The sequence below is a fragment of the Balaenoptera borealis genome (assembly GCF_965194805.1).
Source record: "Balaenoptera borealis genome assembly, chromosome: 1".
In the NCBI taxonomy this organism is placed as follows: Eukaryota; Metazoa; Chordata; class Mammalia; order Artiodactyla; family Balaenopteridae; genus Balaenoptera; species Balaenoptera borealis.
The window spans coordinates 29,000,469-29,021,539 of NC_138860.1; the positions used below are offsets into that span (position 1 = coordinate 29,000,469).

Sequence of the window (21,071 nt, forward strand, 5' to 3'; positions counted from 1 at the left end):
GATCCTTTTAATGTGTTGTGGGATTCGGTTTGCTAGTATTTTGTTGAGGATTTTTACATCTATATTTATCAATGATATTGGCCTGTAATTTTCTTTTTTTGTGATATCTTTTTCTGGTTTTGGTATCATGGTGATGGTGGCCTTGTAGAATGAGCTTGGGAGTGTTCCTCCCTCTGCAATTTTTGGGAAGAGTTTGAGAAGGATAGGTGTTAACTCTTCTCTAAACGTTTGATAGAATTCACCTGTGAAGCCATCTGGACTTTTGTTTGTTGGAAGATTTTTAATCAGTTTCAATTTCAGTACATGTGATTGTTCTGTTCATATTTTCTATTTCTTCCTTGTTCAGTCTTGGAAGGTTATACCTTTCTAGGAATTTGTCCATTTCTTCTTGGTTGTCCATTTTATTGGCATATAGTTGCTTGTAGTAGTCTCTTATGATCCTTTGTATTTCTGTTGTGTCCATTGTAACTGATCCTTTTTCATTTCTAATTTTATTGATTTGAGTCCTCTCCCTTTTTTTCTTTATGAGTCTGGCTAAAGAGTTATCAATTTTGTTTATCTTCTCAAAGAACCAACTCTTAGTTTCATCCATCTTTGCTATTGTTTTCTTCACCTCTGTTTCATTTATTTCTGCTGTGATCTTTATGATTTCTTCTACTAACTTTAGGTTTTGTTTGTTTTTCTATCTCTAGTTGCTTTAGGTGTAAGGTTAGGTTGTTTACTTGAGATTTTTCTTGTTTCCTGAGGTAAGATTGTATTGCTGTAAACTTCCCTCTTAGAACTGCTTTTGCTGCATCCCAGAGGTTTTGGATTGTGGTGTTTTTATTGTCATTTGTCTCTAGGTATTTTTTGATTTCCTCTTTGATTTCTTCAGTGATCCTTTGGTTATTTAGTAACATATTATTTAGTCTCCATGTGTTTGTGTTTTTTACAGTTTTTTTCCTGTAATTGATTTCTAATCTCATAGTCTGTAGTTGGAAAAGATGCTTGATATGATTTCAATTTTCTTAAATTTACAGAGGCTTGATTTTTGGCCCAAGATGTGATCTATCCTAGAGAATGTTCTGGGTGTACTTGAGAAGAAAGTGTATTCTGCTGCTTTCAGATGGAATGTCCTATAGATATCAGTTAAGTCTATCTGGTCTAATGTGCCATTTAAGGCTTGTGTTTCCTTATTAATTTTCTGTCTGGATGATCTGTCCATTGGTGTAAGTGGGGTGTTAAAATCCCCAACTATTATTGCGTTATTGTCAATTTCCCCTTTGATGGATGTTAGCATTTGGCTGATAAATTTAGGTGCTCCTACGTTTGGTGCATATAATTTACAATTTTTGTACCTTCTTGGATTGATCCCTTGATCATTATGTACTGTCCTTCCTTATCTCTTATAACAGTCTTTATTTTAAAGTCTATTTTGTCTGATATGAGTATTGCTACTTCAGCTTTCTTTTGATTTCCATTTGCATGGAATATCTTTTTCCATCTCTTCACTTTCAGTCTGTATGTGTCCCTAGGTCTGAAGTGGGTCTCTGTAGACAGCATATCCATTCAGCCAGTCTATGTCTTTTGGATGGAGCATTTAATCCATTTGCATTTAAGGTAATTATCAATATGTATATTCCTACTGCCATTTTCTTAACTTTTTGGATTTTATTTTTTCTTCCCTTACTCTTTTGTTGCCTTCTCTTGTGGTTTGATGATCATCCTTAGTGTTGTGTTTGGGTTGCTTTTTCTTTCTTGTTTGTGTATCTATTGTAGTTTTTGGGTTTGCTATTCCCATGAGGTTTTAATTTAGCAGTCTATATATGTACAAGGTTGTTTTAATTTGCTAGTCTCTTTCCCGCCTACGAAAGTTCCTTTAGCATTTGTTGTAAAGCTGATTTCATGGTGCTGAATTCTCTTAGTTTTTGCTTGTCTGTAAAGCTTTGGTTTTCTCCATCGAATCTGAATGAGAGCCTTGCTGGGTAGAGTATTCTTGGTTGTAGGTTTTTCCCTTTCATCACTTGAAATATATCAAGCAGAGTTTCTGCTGAAAAATCCGCTGATAATAATAATCAGGATTCCCTCATATGTTATTTGTTGCTTTTCCCTTGTTGCTTTTAACACTTTTTCTTTGTCTTTAATTTTTGCCAGTTTGATTAATATGTGTCTTGGCATGTTCCTCCTTGGGTTCATCCAGTGTGGGATTCTCTGTGCTTCCTGGACTTAGAGTGAGTGTTTCCTTTCTCATGTTAGGGAAGTTTCTGGCTAAAATATCTTCAATTATTTTCTCAGGCTCTTTCTCTTTCTCTTCTCCTTCTGGTACCCCTGTAATGAGAATGTTGGTGTGTTTATTATTATCCCGGAGATCTCTGAGACTGTCCTCATTTCTTTTCGTTCCTTTTTCTTTATTCTGTTCTGTGGCAGTGATTTCCACCACTATGTCTTCCACCTCACTTATTCGTTCTTCTGCCTCAGTTATTCTGCTATGGATTCCTTCTACTGCATTTTTCATTTCAGTTATTGTACTGTTCATCTGTTTGTTTGTACTTTAAATCTTCTAGCTCCTTGTTAAACATTTCTTGTATCTTCTTGATCTATCCCTCCACTCTTTTTCCAAGATTTTGGATCATCTTTACTATCATTACTCTGAATTCTTTTTCAGGTAGATTGCCTATCTCCTCTTCATTTAGTTGTTCTTGTGGGTTTTTATCTTGTTCCTTCTTTTGTAACATATTTCTCTGTCATCTCATTTTGTCTAACTTTCTGTGTTTGTGGTGTCCTTTCCACAGGCTGCAGGACTGTAGTTCTCTTGCTTCTGGTGTCTGCTCCCTGGTGGGTGAGTTTGGTCCAGGGGCTTGTGCAGCCTTCCTGGTGGAAGGGACTGGTGCCTGCCCTCTCGTGGGTGCAGCTGGGTCTTGTCCCTCTGATGGGCAGGGCCACGTCAAGGGGTGTGTTTTGAGGTGGATGTGAGCTCAGTAGGACTTTAGGCAGCCTGTCTTCTGATGGGTGGGGCTGTATTCCTATCTTGGTGGTTGTTTGGCCTGAGGTTTTCCAGCTTTGGAGCCACAGGTTGTTGGGTGCGGCTGGGTCTTGGTGCCAAAATATGGACCTCCGGAAGATCTCACTCCAATCAATATTCCCTGGGGCTTCTGCTACCAGTGTTCTTGCCCTCGTGGTGAGTGATAGTCGACCTTCACCTCCCCAGGACACCCTCTAAGACCCCTAGGTAGGTGTAGCCCAGGTTGCTATTGAGGTACTGCTTTGTGCCGGGTCCCAGTGCATGTGAGACCTTGTGTGTGCCATCCAAGCGTTTAGTCTCTGTTTCTCCCAGCCCTATGGAGTTCCTGCACTCAAACCCTGCTGGCCTTCATGGCTAAATGGTCTGGGGGTTCTTCTACCCAATTCCAGACCCTCAGACTGTCTTGGAGGGCTATTTTATGTGGGAATGTCCCTATGTAGCCTGCATGGGTTTAATATTTTTTGGTGCGAGGGTTGTTTTTAGTATAGATGTTTGCCACCCCTTAATCAGTGTATGCTGGCCGTTATCCCCTTTATAGGAGGTGTGACTGATGTTGTGGTGAACAGAGCCAGCACTGGATATTGAGCAGGGCCTCCCCTTTGCTCTGTGGTTGTCACCACCCTGTCAGACATGGGGTCTGCTCCCTAGTTGTTGGAGTAGAGGCCCTCAGATCTGTTTCTTAGCTGTGTTTCTGATCTGTGGTGTGAGGTAGTAGGATTGGAGTACTCCCACTGGGAGGGAAGCCTCTGAGTATTCCTCCTCTGGACCTGTTCACCTGTGGCTGTGCTCTGTTATGTCACTTTTCACCTGTTGTGCGAGCTCTTTTACACTGTTGTTGGCACTGCTCTAGGCCCCACCTTAACTGTGGGTATGCCGGCAGTTGGCCCTCGTGTCTCTCAGATGTTGTTTTCACCAGGCCACCAGCATAGATCCACTTAAGTCAGGTCCCAGGATTGTAGTAATCATGGATTGGACCTACTGTGGGTGCTATGGGGGCAGCTCTGACTCTAGTCTGGCCCAACCCCCATGCGTATGTGCCGACAAAATCTACAGCTGCTAAAGCTAGGCCCATCTTGGTTGCAGGAGCACTGGCTGTTCATTCAGATGTTCTGTAGGCACTGAGTTTACAAAGCCAGTCGCAGCATTGTCAATTCATGGTTTGCACAGCTGTGTGGAGAGGTTTCAGCTTTTCTTTCTTAGTTGCATGGCCCCTAGGGCTCAGTTGTGGTTTCAGCCCCACCTCTGCTTGTGGGCCACCCATAGGAGTCTGCTCTCAAGGCTGCCCTGGAGCACAGGAGTCCACTCCGGCAAGGGGGGGTTGTGGCGGCAGCACGGTGGTTGGGGTCACAGGAGCCCTGGCAGCAACAGGCATGAGGGGGAGCTGGCGGCCGCAGGCACAAGAGAGTCGGTCCCAATGGGGGCCCTTCCTAATACCCAGCCACAGGCGTGGGCGAGCCAGCCCTATTGTTGATGAGGCACGTGGGGAAGCTGGCCCTGGTGGTGACAAGGCAAGTGAGGGAGCCAGCCATTGTGGGCACAGGAGAGCCGGCCCTTGGGGGGCAGGGGGGCCTCCTAGCACCCAGCCACAGGCAGGAGAGAGTAGGCCCCAGAGGGGTCCCCCTAGTGCCTGGCTGCCAGCGTGATAGAACCGGCCCTGGTGGGGGCCCCTCCTAGTGCCCAGCCCCCTGAACAAGAGGCTAGCCCTGGCAGGGGCCCCTCCTTGCACCCGGCTGCTGGCTCAAGAGGGCTGGCCCCAGCAGGGGCCCTTCATAGTGCCCAGGGAGGAAGGGGTGGCACATGGGGAGAGAGCCTGCAATGGCAGCTCTGCCCCTTACACATCGCTTTGCTTCTATGGCAGTCTGGGTTTCCTCCACAGGCATTCCTGGTTGCAGTGTCCTCACCCCCATCCCCTCAGGCTGTCTCCTTATAGCCAACAGCAGTCCTCTACCCAGCTTTGCTCTCCAAACCCCACATTCCAGCACGCAGCCCCCATCCTCACCGGGGACACGTCTACAGCTGGGGCACACAGGGCTGTGGCACGAACCATCCGTGTAGGTCTCACTCTGTCCTGCCTGCCACAGAACAGTTGCTGCACTCTCTTCCGATAGCCCCGAAGCTCCCTTTCTGTCCCAACTGATCTACCCACCAGTGAGGGGGCGTCCTCAGATGCAGGAACCTCTCCTCTCCTCAAGCTCCACCCCAGGGCTGCCGTTCCCATCCTGCTTCCTCTCCTCTTCTTTCCCCCTTCTTCTTTCTTTCATCCTACCTGGTTATGGGGGATCTTTCTTGTCCTTTTTGGTGTCCAAGGTCCTCTGCCAATGTTCAGCCAGTGCTCTGTGAGAACTGTTCCATTTGTAGATCTATTCTTGATGCATTTGTAGGGAGAGGTGAACTCCACGTCCTCCTACTCCTCCACCCTCTTGACCTCCTTTGAAACTGAGTCTTCTTATCCATTAACCTGAATATCTCTCTAATTATTAGTTCTTCTTTAATTTCATTCATCAGAGTTTTATAGTTTTCCTCATCTAGATCTTGTACATAATTTGTTAGATTTATACCAAAACTTTTCATTTTAGGGGGGCTAATGTAAATGGTATTGTGTTTTTAATTTCAAATTCCACTTGTTCATTGCTGGTATATAGGAAAGCAAATAACTTTCAGATATTAACCTTGTACCTTGCCACCTTGCCATAATTGCTTTTTAGTTCCAAGAATTTTTTGTCATTTCTTTCAGATTTTCTACATAGATGATCAGGTCATCTTGCAATCAAGAAAGGTTTTTTTTTCTCTTCCCTCCCAGTCTTTATACCTTTTATTTCCATTTCTTGTTTTATTGCATTACTTCCAGTATGATGTTGAAAAGGATGGGTAAAAGGGAATATCCTTGACTTACACCTGATCAATGGGGAAAGCTTTGAATTTCTCACCATTAAGTATAATGTTAGCTGTAGGGTTTTTTTTTAAAGATATTCTTTATCAAGTTGAGAAAGTTCCCCTCTATTTCTAGTTTACTGAGAGTTTTTTAAAATCATAAATGTGTTTGGATTTTGTCAAAAGCTTTTTCTGCATCTATTAATGTGATCATGTGATTTTTCTTTTTTAGCGTATTGATGTGATAGATTACATTTAATTTTCAAATACTGAACCAGCCTTGCATACTTAGAATAAATCCTACTCAACTGTGGTGTGTAATTCTTTTTAAATGCTGTTGGATTCTATTTGCCAATATTTTGTTTCTTCAAGCACTTCTTGGAAAATAATGAATAGTCCTCCAGAATTTAATGTTGAATTAGATAAAAATCAATACTTTACTTCTTATTTTTAACACTAGTTTTCAAGGAATAAAATTTCTTATTTTTAACACTAGTTTTCAAGGAATAAATTTTCTATTAGAAAAATACAGCTTACAGATTTGGTAAAGATCATTGTGAGGTAGTTTATAAAAGAATTACCAATTCTAAACTGATAGTTAGTTTGTTACATTTCAATCAGCAGCTTCATGTCATCATTCAATGGTTTTTAAAATTATTTATTTATTTATTATTATTATCTTTTTTTTTTTTTTTTGTGGCTGTGTTGGGTCTTTGTTGCTGTACGTGGGCTTTCCTCTAGTTGCGGTGAGCCAGGGCTACTCTTCGTTGCGGTGCATGGGCTTCTCTTGTTGTGGAGCACGGGCTCTAGGCACACGGGCTTCAGTAGTTGTGGTACACGGGCTCAGTGCTCATGGGCTCTAGAGTGCAGGCTCAGTAGTTGTGGCGCATGAGCTTAGTTGCTTCACAGCATGTGGGATCTTCCCGGACCAGGGATCAAACCCGTGTCTCCTGCATTGGCAGGCAGATTCTTAACCAATGCGCCACCAGGGAAGTCCCCATTCAATGGTTTTTATGTATATAATTTAAACAATACACTACCATAAGAAATTTTTTAAAATGTGAAAGTGTATAACCAAAAAAACCACCAGGATTTCTGGGGGTTGGTGACATAATACTCAATCACATGAGAACACATGAGTGCGTTCAGTCCATTTCTACTAGCTCTAGGGCTTGCTCCCTCTGTATACACTGTGGAGTTCTCACGTGGTTCTACTTTCTAGGGAGAAATATATGAATCAATACTTATTTTAAAATATAACTAGAAAGAAATACCATTGCTATCTTTAGCCTGAATTCCCTGGTCTGCCTTTCTGGACACCAGGGGTTCCAAACTACCAGCTGGAAAATGTAAACTTTCCTGACTTTATCACTTTAATAATCTTGACAATCAGAATTTAATAAATTCACATCTACTGCAACTCAAAAAATTCTCTTTTTCACCACCAGTTGGTTGGTCTGTCTCTTGCTTTCTCTGGCTTCCCTCTTTTCTGTGCACCCAAATCTTATGAAAAAGTGGTTTAAATTTGCTATTTCAATTTTTCAACTCACACTAAGTTTTCAATCCATATTATATGATTTCTGTACCCGCTCTTCCAGTACAAATATTTTTGTTAACATAACCAGTGTTGTCCATGTCACTAAGTCCAATGGATACTTTTCACTCTTATTTAATCACTCAGCATCATCTGGTAGATCACCTCCTCTTTCCTGAAGTATTTCCATCTGTAGGCATGCATGATAACAAGCCTTTCAAGTTTCTACTTATTTCTCACGTTACCTTACCTTTAAAACGTTTGATGTTCTTTAGGATTCAGTAAGCCCATCTTCCTTCTCACTTTATTTCTCTAGGTGACCTCATTTACTCCCAAGGTTTCAAATATCCTCTGTAAGCCAGTGGGGATTTCTATCTCCAGCCCAGGGACTCCTGAGCTTAGTCTCCTGTGTCCACATGCTTATTCAACATACCCATTTGTACAATGCTCTTGAACATTAAATTCAACAGGGTCGAAACCTAACACTTGGTCTTATCCCAAACCCAGGCCATCTCGACCACAGACCTGCTTATTTTGTGTATTTTCTATTCCACTAAGTACTACCACTATGTATGTATTGCTCATGTCATAAATATGGATATGCCCTCTTCCCTACCCAACATAGCCAATCAGTCATTAAGTCCTGTTGATTTCACCTCCTATATATTTCACCAATCTGTTTACTTCTAGCATCATTATTATCAGTTCAATCTAAGCCATCATCATCACTTGACTAACCGCTCTAGTAGCTCCCTAACTGGTCTTGTGTAAACACCATGGCTCTGCTCCAATCCATTATCTACTCTGGAGCTGGAATGTTATTTTTAAAATGCAAATTTGATCACATAATTCTCCTGTGTTTTAAAAAAAATCTTTTAATATCTTCCTTTTAGTAAAAGGATGAAGTGAAAGGTCTACAATAAAAACTTAAAGGCCTTGTCTTTATCCAGCCCTCACCTGCCTCTCCAACCTCATCACATGCTATTCTTTCCATTATTCTTCATGTTAAACACAGTTTCTTTCCTTCTTTAAAAGTCCTACCTCAGGACCTTCAATTTACAGTTTTCTTTTCTCTAGAAGAGGAGCTGGCAAACTTTTTTAGGAGAGGGCGAGATAGTAAATAGTTTAGGCTTTGTGAGCCAATAGGTCAGTCTCTGACTCACCTACTCAACTCTGACATTGTAGGGTGAAAGGAGCCACAGATGACATGTAAACAAATGAGCATGACTATGTTCCTGAGCCATACAAAATGGGCTTGGGCTGGGGTACAATTTGCCAGCTCCTGCCCTAGGACTAGTAATCCCTATATTGCCGCTCACAGATTCATTTCAAGTGTCATTTTTTCATGGAAACTTTTTCTGATCAGGGTAAGTCACCTTATTAAATGTGCTTATACCACAAAGTATATTTCGCTTTCATATAACTAATCATTACTGCAATTAATTAAATATTTGTGAAATCCTCTTGTCAATATCTATCTTCCCTATAAGGCTGTAAACTCCATTAGACTAGGAATTATATTTACTTTGCTATTTTATTCCCAGCATGTGGTGGAGAACATGACACATGGTAGCAATCAATAAATATTTGTTGAATGAACGATTAATTTACTATCTGACCTTCAGTTGGCAACTTTATCTTTCTGAGCCTTAGTTCTCCACCTGGAAAGGAAGATGATAATAACAACTACTTCCCAGGTTTGTTTCAGGTAAGAAAACATGCGTGAGGTGAATTTTGTGAACTCTAAAACAATATACAGATGTAAGAAAAGAAATATTAGAAAGATGAGTTGGTTGCATAGTACAGGAGCAAATTATAGCCCAAGGTCCAAATCTTTTCACTCATTCTGTTGGCCTTCTAGCTAAGAATGGTTTTTGTCTTTTTAAAGGGTTGTAAGAAAAAGCAAAAACAAAACAAACACTACATGACAGAGACTACTCGTGGCCCAGGAAGCCTAAAATATTTCACTCTCTGGTCCTTTACAGAAATAGTTTGCTGATCTCTGGCTTAGAAAATAAATGAATGATTAATACTTTATAAGTATACTCATATTTTAATATTATGGTATCATTTTCTGACTACCTTTCTTCTCTTCAATAGAGCAAGTGATCAAATTTATAAACATTCCTCCTCCCCCTGCCAAGGGACTCTATGTTTACTTTAAATTAAAAAATAATGATAAAAGGAGTATTTAAATATTTTCTTTTCCCCTCAGTTATATGAACAATTGATTTTGAAACAAGAGTAGGCCTGCGGTGTCTGGGGAATGGGATAGAAATGGGGAGATGGATGCCAAGAAAACTATCTCCACTGGAAGGTTAACTGCTGTTATGTATGTGATTGCTGAGATTTTTTTTCCTGGGTATTTTCATCACTGTATAGAAATTAGGAATGACACATTTATAGTAAATAATAAGGGACTGTGTTTTTCACACACAAAAAAATACTGCACAAAAAAGCAAAGAAATTTGGAATCAAAAGATCATGATTCAAGTTTGAACTCTACCAACTTACTCAATATGGCACTTTGAGCAAATACATTAGTATCTCTCAGCTTGAGCTTCTCCATCTAGAAAAAGAGAGTAAATATTGATTCCATTTAGTACGTGGCTATTATGAGCCAGGTGCTTTACATATATAATATTTGATCTTTATATCAAACTGCAAAGTGGCTATTGTTAGCTCCAATATATAGATGAAGAAACTGATGCTCAGAGAGGTTAAGTAACTTGCTCAAAGTACACCACTAGGAAGAACCAAAGGGTCTGGAGTCAAATTCTGACTCTAGCAATATATTTAACCTTCTTAGGCCTTACATGCTTTATCTTACAAAAATACATACAAAACCTAATTTCTAGAAGAGAAGTTTTGAAATTCCTGCATATTACATTACCAGCTTGCACCTTAAAGGTAGATGGTTTTCCTACAATGTTCTTTATTAAATCTACTTCTGTGTCTTTAGAGAATAGTAAAGAGGGAAAGTGCTCTCCTCTCTGTGTATTGTAAGAACAACCTAAATTGAGAAAGCATAAATATATAGAAATATTAGATTTTAAGCATGTTCCTTGAGTACCATAGTAACCATGAATTCTATTTATTCCACAGCAATTCCCATTCTGTTTTTGAACCAAACACATTCAATATGTGGCACATCAGTTGATTATTAAGTCTTTATTACCTTTGCTTCATTATCTCATGTAGTCTCCCATGCTGGACACACTGTTCCTCCAATTCATCATTTCTTCTCTGTAACTTTTCCAGTTTGTCATATGTATACCTTTTTTCTTGACTGAGCTGAGCTATTTCAGATCTAGACAGGTATAAACACAGAAGTGACAGATGTTAAAGGTTCTTATTACCAAGAGCATGTTTTTAGTGTATAACCTTATCATTTTCTTGAACTCTGTACTTAAACATAACAGTGTCAATAAAAATTATTTTATGTAAAATAAAATATTTCAGAAATTACAGAATGTCTAGTAGAAGGATATACACACTGCAGGAACTCAAGTGATAGACAGATAAAGGAATAACAACTTCAACAGAGATAGTTTTTTCAAAGAACAAGACAAAAATGATAATAATCAAATCCCAGTTTTAAAAAGACAGCTATTAGTTTACCAAATATTTACTGAGTATCTATTACAGGCCAGCTACCATGCTGTTACAGGAACAACCTCAGGCCTAATTTCTGACAGAGAGTTGTTTCTTTTAATTAACATAGCTAATTTAATGGTACATGATTAAAATCATATAGTTTTAAAAAATGGTGGTTCTCTGCCCCCTGACTCCACCTCCAGCGTGTCAATGTAATTACTAATATTTCAGTTTGTAGTTAAATCAGTATTAGTTTTATGTCATAACAATTACATAAATATTGGTCCTTGTTGTCTAAGGAGTATATTATGATTACACATGCATTTGTGTACATTTATTTTCCCTAAACATGTGGACTTTAGTGTAGAATGATTGAGTGGCAAGCCATCTTTTCTGATGGGAGATTCCCAATATTATCAGTATCTGTAATTCTTTCCCCTGTGGCCATTCTGTTTCTCAAAAGAAGGATTCTCCAGTTTCCTGCTTGTTGTGTACAACCCTAACCATCAGTGGTCTAGGAGCTGGTTGGAAATAGAGGGGTGGTGTACTCACCTTTCAGAATGTAAACTTTTAATTAATTCCTCTATTCTAATTTCAGTGCAGCTATTTTCACCAGTGCCTGCTGGTTTAATCTCTTCAGAGAGGAAGCTCCTAGTTTTCTGGGTGGAGGAGGGATGGTCACCTGGCTGCATGGGGTGGGGGTAGAACTGTCAACTTTGGTTTCAGTCCTATATTCCACTCCTGCCTTCCAAGTCTTTTTGGGATCCTGAGAGCAGATCAGCTTGCTTCACATACAAGTATCCCTGTCTGCAGACATTTAAGACTCACTTTCCTCCATTTGCTAAGTGAGGTACCATTCCCCCAATTTTCTTTCTGTCTTCACATTATTTCATTTGGGATTACAGATATCTATCTACTTTGGTGATGATTGATGTTTGTCAGGAAATAACGTTACTTCTTCAGTGTCTTGGATGGCCATTTCAAGGCTCAAAATTTGAAGCTAAGAAAGACATCTGTCCAAGAAAAATTGTACTTTGTCCTTGACTTAATTAAACATTACTCCTTACTCCACCATCTCCTCATACTCTACTGCCTCATAGGTTAGAACTGAAAGTTTAAAACTCTTGCACATTAAAATACGAGTAGTTAACAGTTGGTTTGTTTCTTGAAGTTTATGTGAGATGCTTGATGTAAAATTATTTCCCTCCAAAGAAAGGATTCCTCCATTAGGTGACATAGCCATTTTTTTTTTTCCTAGAAAAGATTTGGATTTGCTCAGGGAATTTATCCCAAGGACCAAGCTGCTTCACATGGCATGAAGCAATCGCTCGCTTTTAGTTCACCTCATTCCTCATTTTGTTTTCACCTTGGTTCAAGTTTCATCTCGAAGGAAGCTTGCTCTGATTAATACTTGCAGTTCTCAGTATGTCAGCACATTTTTTGAAACTACCTCTAGCTTCTACACATACATTAGCTTATAATTTATGCCTGTGAATTGTGCTCTGTGCCTCATCCTTCTTGCTAGATTACAGATTACACACAAGGGCATGGATTATCTCATTTTCAAGCTCAGATTAAGCACTCAATCTATATTTACTTCTTCTAATAAGAATTTACTTATATTTGAAATAGTCTAAATAAGTAAATAATGACTATGTCTATCCTTTCAAAATCACATACAATATAAAAGAATTCAGGAGCAGTTATATGAAATTTTTAATTTAGTATTCTTCCACGATTAGTATTTCCTATCACAATATGCACTATGCACTAAAATTCCAAAAGGACCAAAAATATCCTTAAACCAGATTAGAAAAAAATGCATAAGAATATTTATCTCTTCTCAGGTACTTTCCCAGAAAAACAAGTCACTTTTTAAAAGTCACGAAGGAAACACAGATTTTACAATATAAGAATAAAAAGCTTTTACACACAACAAAATCATATGTTTTCATGAGCATGTTCCTTGTAGCACTGTTTCTAGAAACAACCTTGCTCTGCAACCCAATATATGAAAACTTAACCCAGAAATGTATCAACAGATGATTAGTTACATTACTTAAAAAAAGAAATATCAAGATGCTATTCTGATAATATGGCTATTTATTGGTGTTATATATTGACCTAAAAATATGACATATTTGTAAAAAAGGAAAATACTAAAAATCAGCATAGAGGGCTTCCCTGGTGGCGCAGTGGTTGAGAATCTGCCTGCCAATGCAGGGGACACGGGTTCGAGCCCTGGTCTGGGAAGAACCCACATGCTGCGGAGCAGCTGGGCCCGTGAGCCACAATTACTGAGCCTACGCGTCTGGAGCCCGTGCTCCGCAACAAGAGAGGCCGCGATAGTGAGAGGCCCGCGCATCGCGATGAAGAGTGGCCCCCGCTTGTCACAACTAGAGAAAGCCCTCGCACAGAAACAAAGACCCAACACAGCCATAAATAAATAAATAAATAAATAAATAAAAAACTTAAAAGAAAAAATCAGCATAAGGTAATTCTATTTTATAAAATAAAAAATATTTTGACATGTATACCACATATTAATATTGATGATCTCTTGGTGTCCAGATTAGAAATATAAAAAAAATTTTTTTTCCTTTTCTGTATTTTCTGAATTTTTACAATGGACATGTATTGTAATATTTAAAACAAAAAATAAAGTCACCTTGATTTTGAAAAAATTCTTAAGAAACAAAAAGAACTGGGAACAAATTTTTCAAAATTAAAAAAAAGGGGTATGTAAAAAATGAGACAAATGAATATTAGAAGCATTATATAATAAACTGCTATCCCCACTCTTCATCAAAATTCCAATTAAAAAAGTACAAGGGATATGAAAAATACTCACAGAGGAAGAAACATAAATGATCAATAAACATTTATAAAACATTCAATTTCCCTATTATTCAAAGAAATGCCTAATAAAACATTTACTGTATGCCTACACTACACCAGGTAGTGGAATTCATCCTTTACATTATGGTCTCAATTAACCCTACAAGGTAAGTGTTTATTCCCTTTTCTCTGGGAGGTAAATATGAGGTTTAATAATTCGCCTAAGGTCACCTAAATGGTGATTAGCCAAGCCCAGACACAAACACTGGTCTGTCCAACTCTAAAGGGGTTGTCCCACCCACTGTGCAACATGGCCCCTCACTCCTTTTTTGAAAAACCTCTCACTTCTTTTTGTCACAAACTGGTATGTACATGTATATACTGAGCAGAATTTAGTGCACTACTTGAGCAAAGTCATACACATTAACAGCCTTAACAGGGTTCCTAGTCTTTGGACCAGCAATCCCCTTTTAGACATCTCAACTAAGAAAATCATGAAAAAATTCCGATTTATGTACAAAATTATTATTATATTATCCATTATATTTAAAAAGAGTTTAAAATTCTGATGAATTATTATTCATACAAATGATTCAATTAAAATTATGTTTCCCGAGTATTTACTGATGTAGAAAAGTGTTCATCAGATAATATTAAGTAAAAAAAGCAGGATGTAAAACTGTATGTGTGTGTATATATATATATATACATATATATATATACACACATATGTATATCACTCACAATATAAATGCATGGTAACATACACATTTACCTACACATGGAAAATGACTGAAAAGAAACATGTCAAAAGTTAACGATAGTTATAGTTAGCCGGATGGTAATGTTACAGGAAATTTTTTTCCTTAATTCTTCTTTGCATTTATATCCAAATGCCCTATATTGAGGATATCTTATATACAGAATTTCAAAAATATAAATGTTAATTGTAAAGTACATATTACTATCAGGTATTTTATTGCTACAGTACTTTTCTGCTTTGCATATTTTATGTGTATGCTTTTCTTTGTTTACAATAGTAATTTGCCTACCAACTTCCAATGTTCAATAAAAATTTGGTATATGTACATGGACATCATCTTTTATCTGTCTAGAGTCCATGATATATTGAAAGAACTAGCAGTTTGCAAAGTTCAAAGAGTAAACTTACGAGCTTCTATGTTAGCTTGAGATTACATTTGTGGCGTGATTGTCCTAGTGTCATATAAAAAGAAAATTGATTCTAATCCATTTTCACAGAAAATTTAGGTAATTTCTGCCTTTACAGAAGCATGAACTTCTCACTGCATTTTTATATACCAGTTATACTGCGTAATTACATTTTCATGAAGTATAATATTTTACTACGATAATTAGGATTACATTGATAATTGCTTTTTAAGGAAAAAACATGACCCCTTAATTTTTTACTCTTTTAGAGTCTCATTCAACTTTCGGTAATAATTAGCAGAGGCCAATATCAGTTTCTTCTTGTAGAATATAATTTTTGTAGCATCCCAAACTAACATCATCTAAACATGCCAGGGAAAAAAAATAGTTCAACCGGGTATGTGTTCTTTACTTCAATTAAACTCACACAGTTGGATACCTACTGTTGCCAAAACAGTAATATAATTTATACATTATAGCCCACACAGTAAAACTACACTAAAAGTCATTTAACAATATTTATAACACCATAAAATACAGTGTTAAAATATATGAACTGCAATATGTAGCAAAATTATAAAATTTGTTTCTCATCATCAGTGATTAAAACCAGGATCATTGCTCTAGCCTCAATACCCACAACCCTGGTGACAGATTAGAATTCAAATCTTAATGATCAATTTACAATTAACAAGATAGAAGTGAAACAAATTAAACCAACCATTATATATAACGAGACCCAGTGGACTCCCATTGTTCCTCTTAATTACAAAACGCAAATCACAAATACACAATGGGTAGTGTTAGACATCAATCCACGAACCTAGCAACCCAGAAAGTGACAATGATAGAAAAGAAAGAGAAGCAAAACCATGCAGACCCCAGTTCTATGCTCTATATCCTTTTCTTTTCACTGGGGCAAAAGTGTTGAGAGGTGAAAACCTAGCACATGCTGGATCTCCAGTCTGCAGCTGGCAGAGGCTCCCTTCCTAGCCGGTGCCCAACCTCTCTGAGCTCTTCCCAGGCCACGTTTTAGATTGCACTGCAAACATTTTACTGCTGATTCATCTAAGTACCTGGGGAGAGGGAACACCTCCTTCACTTTGATAAAGAAAAATCACAGTTGCACCAAAGATATTTAAATATCTCCATTTACCAACTTCAGAAACAACCTTACCACTGTAATAAGCTCTCAGAGTCCTGGGGAATAAAGACAAAAGGGAGCTGAAGTTTATGTGAGTTTCATCTAAAATCAGCCAGAATGTCTGCCTAGTGCCAATTAAAAGCAAAATGGAATTACTTGTCTTGTCTGATGCTCAAAAACAAGCTATATAAAATGCATGGAATTGGCAGTTCACTTTTAGTATTAAAATGGGATGGGCCATTCACAAACCCTGGGGTTACAGACACCACCGGAGCAGTGTGGAAGGCATACTGTGCAGGAAGTACCGGCTCTTCACTGTGGAGGGCTTGCAGACGGCAGAAGCCATAGGCACAGCCATAATGCGACTTACATCTACTTGGGGAGAAACACATATAACAGGACACACACACGGAGGAACCATTTCTAAACACTTTCATAAAGCAGCCTAGCATGAGGATGGGATAGAGAGTAAGAGTGTCTGGGATTGGTGCTCCCGGATTGTCAGCTTTCCCAGTGATTCTTCAGGGGCTCTAGACAGAGGACTAGATCTGTGAGTTTAAAAAAAAAAAAAAAAAGCTTACTTTAAATGGTATGAATCCATTTATTTAGCATGGGATTTTGAATAACATGAAACTCTTAGACAAAAAAAAAAATGTTTAAATTGTTGGTCAACATGAAATAAATACACTTACTTTCAGGAAAAATTTTACTGCAGTACTCTGAGGAAAACCTGGATTAAAATTACCATATGGTCTAAATAATTATTTTAGAGACTGTGCTTTCACAATGACAACAGTTTAGAAAGCTCAGAAAACTTCAGGATTTCCTCACCTCAAAGCACAAGGGGAATTGTTTACCTTAAAAGTTTAGTAGAGGGTATGTAGAGGCTCACTCCTGGAGGGCTTCTACAAGGCTTAATAAATGTATAGCTTTACTTTAAAAGAAATACTCTGAGCCCTTCAAGTTTTATAGGTGTTTTCAAAGCAAAGGTAATATCAAAATGGAGTGTCTTTCATGTAGGAAGCCAGAGTGAAATGAGAAATTAAGAGTGAACAAACGAACAACACCCCCCCAAATCACAATTTATCCTATTTATAATGCTAATTTCTTGTGAGACACACAAAATGTACATTTTGTAAATTTTAGGGGCACAAAAGTTTTAACAGTAATAAGTTACAACTTATCCAGTCTTTATTATTTGCTAGGTTTTAGTTTCGGATCAACTTATAAAGTTACAGTAGATGAGTATTTTAACTCTTCAGACTTACAAGACAAGGTACCAGAGCAGGAGCTGAAACACAACCAAATCCACATTTTCCTGATCCTGCATTGCCTTCAAAAAGGTTTTCCATTGTGGTATAGACTTTATGTCTGTCAGAGAATTATGTCACTCAGACTCTGGCAAAGACAATAATAGCTAGGTGAAGTGATATCCTAATTGCCAGTCAAGACCCTTAAAATGATACCATCAATGACAGCAATAGCACCTCCTGTATACTTCTATGGGTCAAGCATGGTGTTAGGTGCTATGTGTATGTGTGTACCTATATACATCTCTCTAAATTTCTAATTCCCACCATAATCCTGCAACATAGTTTTTAAAAAGGTTTTTACAGATGGAGAAGCTGAGGTTTGGAGAAATTAAGCGATGTACGCAAGGTCATGAAGCTAAGTGGCAGAGCAAGATTCAAACCTTGTTCCTTCTGAATTCCAAAGTGTTTTTTACTGCACACTGCCTGTCATCAACAAAGGAATAGTCTGGAATCAGAGTCAGATCAGGATACAGGGGGTAGTAGCACCATGCTTGTTTGTTTCATTCATTCATTCAGTAAATATGTATCAGGTGCCAGCTGTGTATCAGACATAAAGGAACACACTCAATTTACAAAGTAGCAGTCAGCAGCTAGAATCAGAAGTGAGAGGAGTTGAAGAGAAGACACGATGAGGTTCAAGTTCACTAGACTAGTACAGGGTAAATTGATAGACCTAGAGCAGGGGAAAGAAGGCCTCAGGGCACATGGCACAGGTTAACCCAGGCTCACAGGTTAACCCTCACATGCCAAGTATGCTTACTTCTCCATAGAAATATAAAGATTAATTTTTCTTTCCTAAACTTTCCCATCATAACTACTTTGGCCTGGATTTTCTTTAGTAGTAGATATAAAATAATTATACTTATCGTAAGAAAGATCATAAGCTTTGGAACCAGAAATGTCTAAGTTAGAATTCTAGTGCTCCTACTTACTAGCTATTTAAACACTCTGAGTATTGGTTTCCTCCTCTGTAAAAGACGGTAATAATTCATGTCTCAAGCTGTTGTGAGAATTAAATAATATATAGCAAGCATATAACTTCTCTTTCTCTTTTATACACTTCAATTTCCTCAATTATGTCTCCTTAGACAGCAAGATAATTAATCAATAATCAACCCCAAAGCAATCTTAAGATAACACAATCTTTTAAGACTCAATTCAAAATAATTTTTTTCTTAAATTATTAATCCAGTTTGTTTGTATCTATGTGAGGTAAATCAAATATTTCTAGTTAGGAATACCTCCTGTTGATATATTATGAGGGTCTCTTCCACGGCAAAATTATTTGGGTTTCCTTGTCAAATTTCCTGAAAATACTGGGTATTTTGGTACCCTAAGCCTTTTCCCATCCCAAACAAGATACTTAATTAGTATTTGCTAAGAAGGTGCATGTTCAGAGCACACTCTGGGTGGTTATAGGAGCTTCTGCCTTCCTGTGAGCAGAAAGAATTGGATTCAAAAGCCCCCTGATTTTCCAAAAAATTCAGGGATGGGGATTCCATAAGGTAAGCCAGCTTATTGATGCAGGAACCCAAGATAGGGCTCAGAGTGATCTGACATGCTCTGACCCTCCTAGAAATTCTTTCTGAATAATAAACCTAAGTCAGTAGTTGGTTTGCTGAGCCCTATTGCTTGTTCTTTGATGATCTAAGTGAGTTTCAGAAAAGTATGCAAGAGAAGATACACAGATTATTTTCCCATTAGGTTATACTGTAATGCGACATTTTATACCTAGCTAGTTAAATGAATGATTTCTTTTGAGTTCAAGTCAAAGTGATTCTGTTCAACATCATTCATTTACAAGAGGAAACCACAGTTCAAGCAGGTCAAATAAATTTGTCCAAGATTACACAGCTACTGTCAGAGCTAAGGTGAGAACTCAGGCTTCTTAGAATTTAGAATATAAATAATTCATTTATTGAGATAATATGATTAGAAAATGTACAGAAAAAAATTCATTAAGAACCCAATCAGTGGATTTATAAAAGAGCATGCACCTACAAAATCAATGATGGCTATTTTATTAAAATAGAACAATTTTAGGAGAAAGAAAAGATGGTTTTGGTTTATTTCAAAGTATCATCTACTTTTATTTTTATACATTCATATTTTACCCATTATCATTTGCCTTAAAGATAGCTTTTATGTGTTCATGGAGAACTATGATAATAGACTAAAATATGTTAGCTGTGTTAAAATATGACTTTAGAACTGCTTGATTTATCTGCATCCTTTATTAAAAGGATGCCATCTTGACTTTTGTGCTCTGAAATTTCATAGTTTTCAATTCTGAACATTAAAAAAGTCAAATTATAGTATGTATACCTAATTATGAAAAAACATCAAGGTGTCTGTATGGACAATTAAGAAAATTTTCATAGAGAGAAAATGCTTTTTTACAGGAAATAGGTCAATACATATCTAATTTTGACAGACTATAAAATAGTGGAAATGTTGTCTTTTAAGAAAAAAATTACAGTATTCATATAAACAGTGCTCTGAAAGTATTGTATAATATTACCCACCTGCTTTTCTGAGAGATTTGTTCCAGTTTCTTGGCTAATGTGCAGCACTCTTCCTTTAACTTTGTCAGAAATGAATTCTGGGAGGTCAGCAATGAATACTGTTCATTTTCTAGAAATAACAATAACCACCCCCCCAACAACATAAGATGTTTATGGTTGTAGCTCTGCAGCGCTTCCACATGTATAGTGGTAAAAGTGCTAAGACAACCACACTTTTCCTATAAGACGCTAGATCACTTTTATGGTCCTAGGTCAAAGGAATGCTCATCTGGCAAGACACTAAATCTTGTGAGACATTTATTTCCCTAATAACTACACACCAGAAACATTTTTGATCATATCAGCTTTGTGTAATTTTTAACATGTTAATAAATTGTCAAATACCTCAAGTGGAGTCATAGATGCTTATATCTTTGTAATATGCAATATATTTTTACTTTGATAATTTTACTATAAACAGTGTCAAATTTATCACAGCCAGATAATTCAAAACTAAAATAATTGAGGAACTCTTTCTACACTGTAATTCATGCTTTATGTTTCATATCTGCTCACATATTTCACTACCCCCATCTTGCATATACTTCTCTAATCATAAAATAAAAATACATAACTTTCCTTATTTTATTGGAAATAAATAATTTTCCTTATCTACTTAGTGTGAGCTTCAGTGAAGATCTGATCAAAGAAACTGAACAGAGTATGTATTTTTGTGCAGAACAAAAGGAAGTATTCTCATGGTGGCTCAGTTAATACTCTTATCTAGCACTCAGAGATACTGCCCAAGACTCCTTGATCACCGGGATCCTGCTAGTAGTGGAGGCAAACAATAATTCATCCTGTAATCTTCTCCTTTTGTTTTCAGTGGAAAAACAACTACCAAGCCTAGTGAATTTTCATTTCTTCTGGCCAAACACTGTGAGAAGAAAATCTCTACTGAAAGTGATGGAGTGAATTATGTGGATCAATATGACATTTGCCTCTTTATTAGCAAACAGATTATTTAATGAATTTTACATTAGCAATTTTTCACTTACAGGATAAGCAACCATTTATTACCATGTCATCAAATATAGTA

The 21,071-nt window shown here is 37.5% G+C and overlaps 1 protein-coding gene and 1 long non-coding RNA gene across 11 annotated transcripts in view; both read right to left on the minus strand.

Moving 5' to 3' along the window:
• The window catches only part of LOC309605611, an 867,207-nt gene that overhangs the window by 400,782 nt on the left and 445,354 nt on the right, over positions 1-21,071 (minus strand). The gene's annotated exons all lie outside the window — the stretch shown is intronic.
• SDCCAG8 (SHH signaling and ciliogenesis regulator SDCCAG8) overlaps positions 1-21,071 on the minus strand; it is a 272,072-nt gene that overhangs the window by 70,814 nt on the left and 180,187 nt on the right. For 7 of the 10 annotated variants that reach the window (XM_082340482.1, XM_082340479.1, XM_082340481.1 and 4 more), the window contains 2 exons: positions 19,994-20,102; positions 10,585-10,716 (listed from right to left, as the gene is read on the minus strand). In XM_082340482.1, coding sequence (XP_082196608.1) covers positions 10,585-10,716; positions 19,994-20,102 — 241 coding nt within the window. Of the gene's footprint in view, positions 1-9,941; positions 9,976-10,584; positions 10,717-19,993; positions 20,103-21,071 lie in introns of those variants that run through there. The other 3 variants (XM_082340486.1, XM_082340478.1, XM_082340484.1) reach the window with 2 other exon arrangements.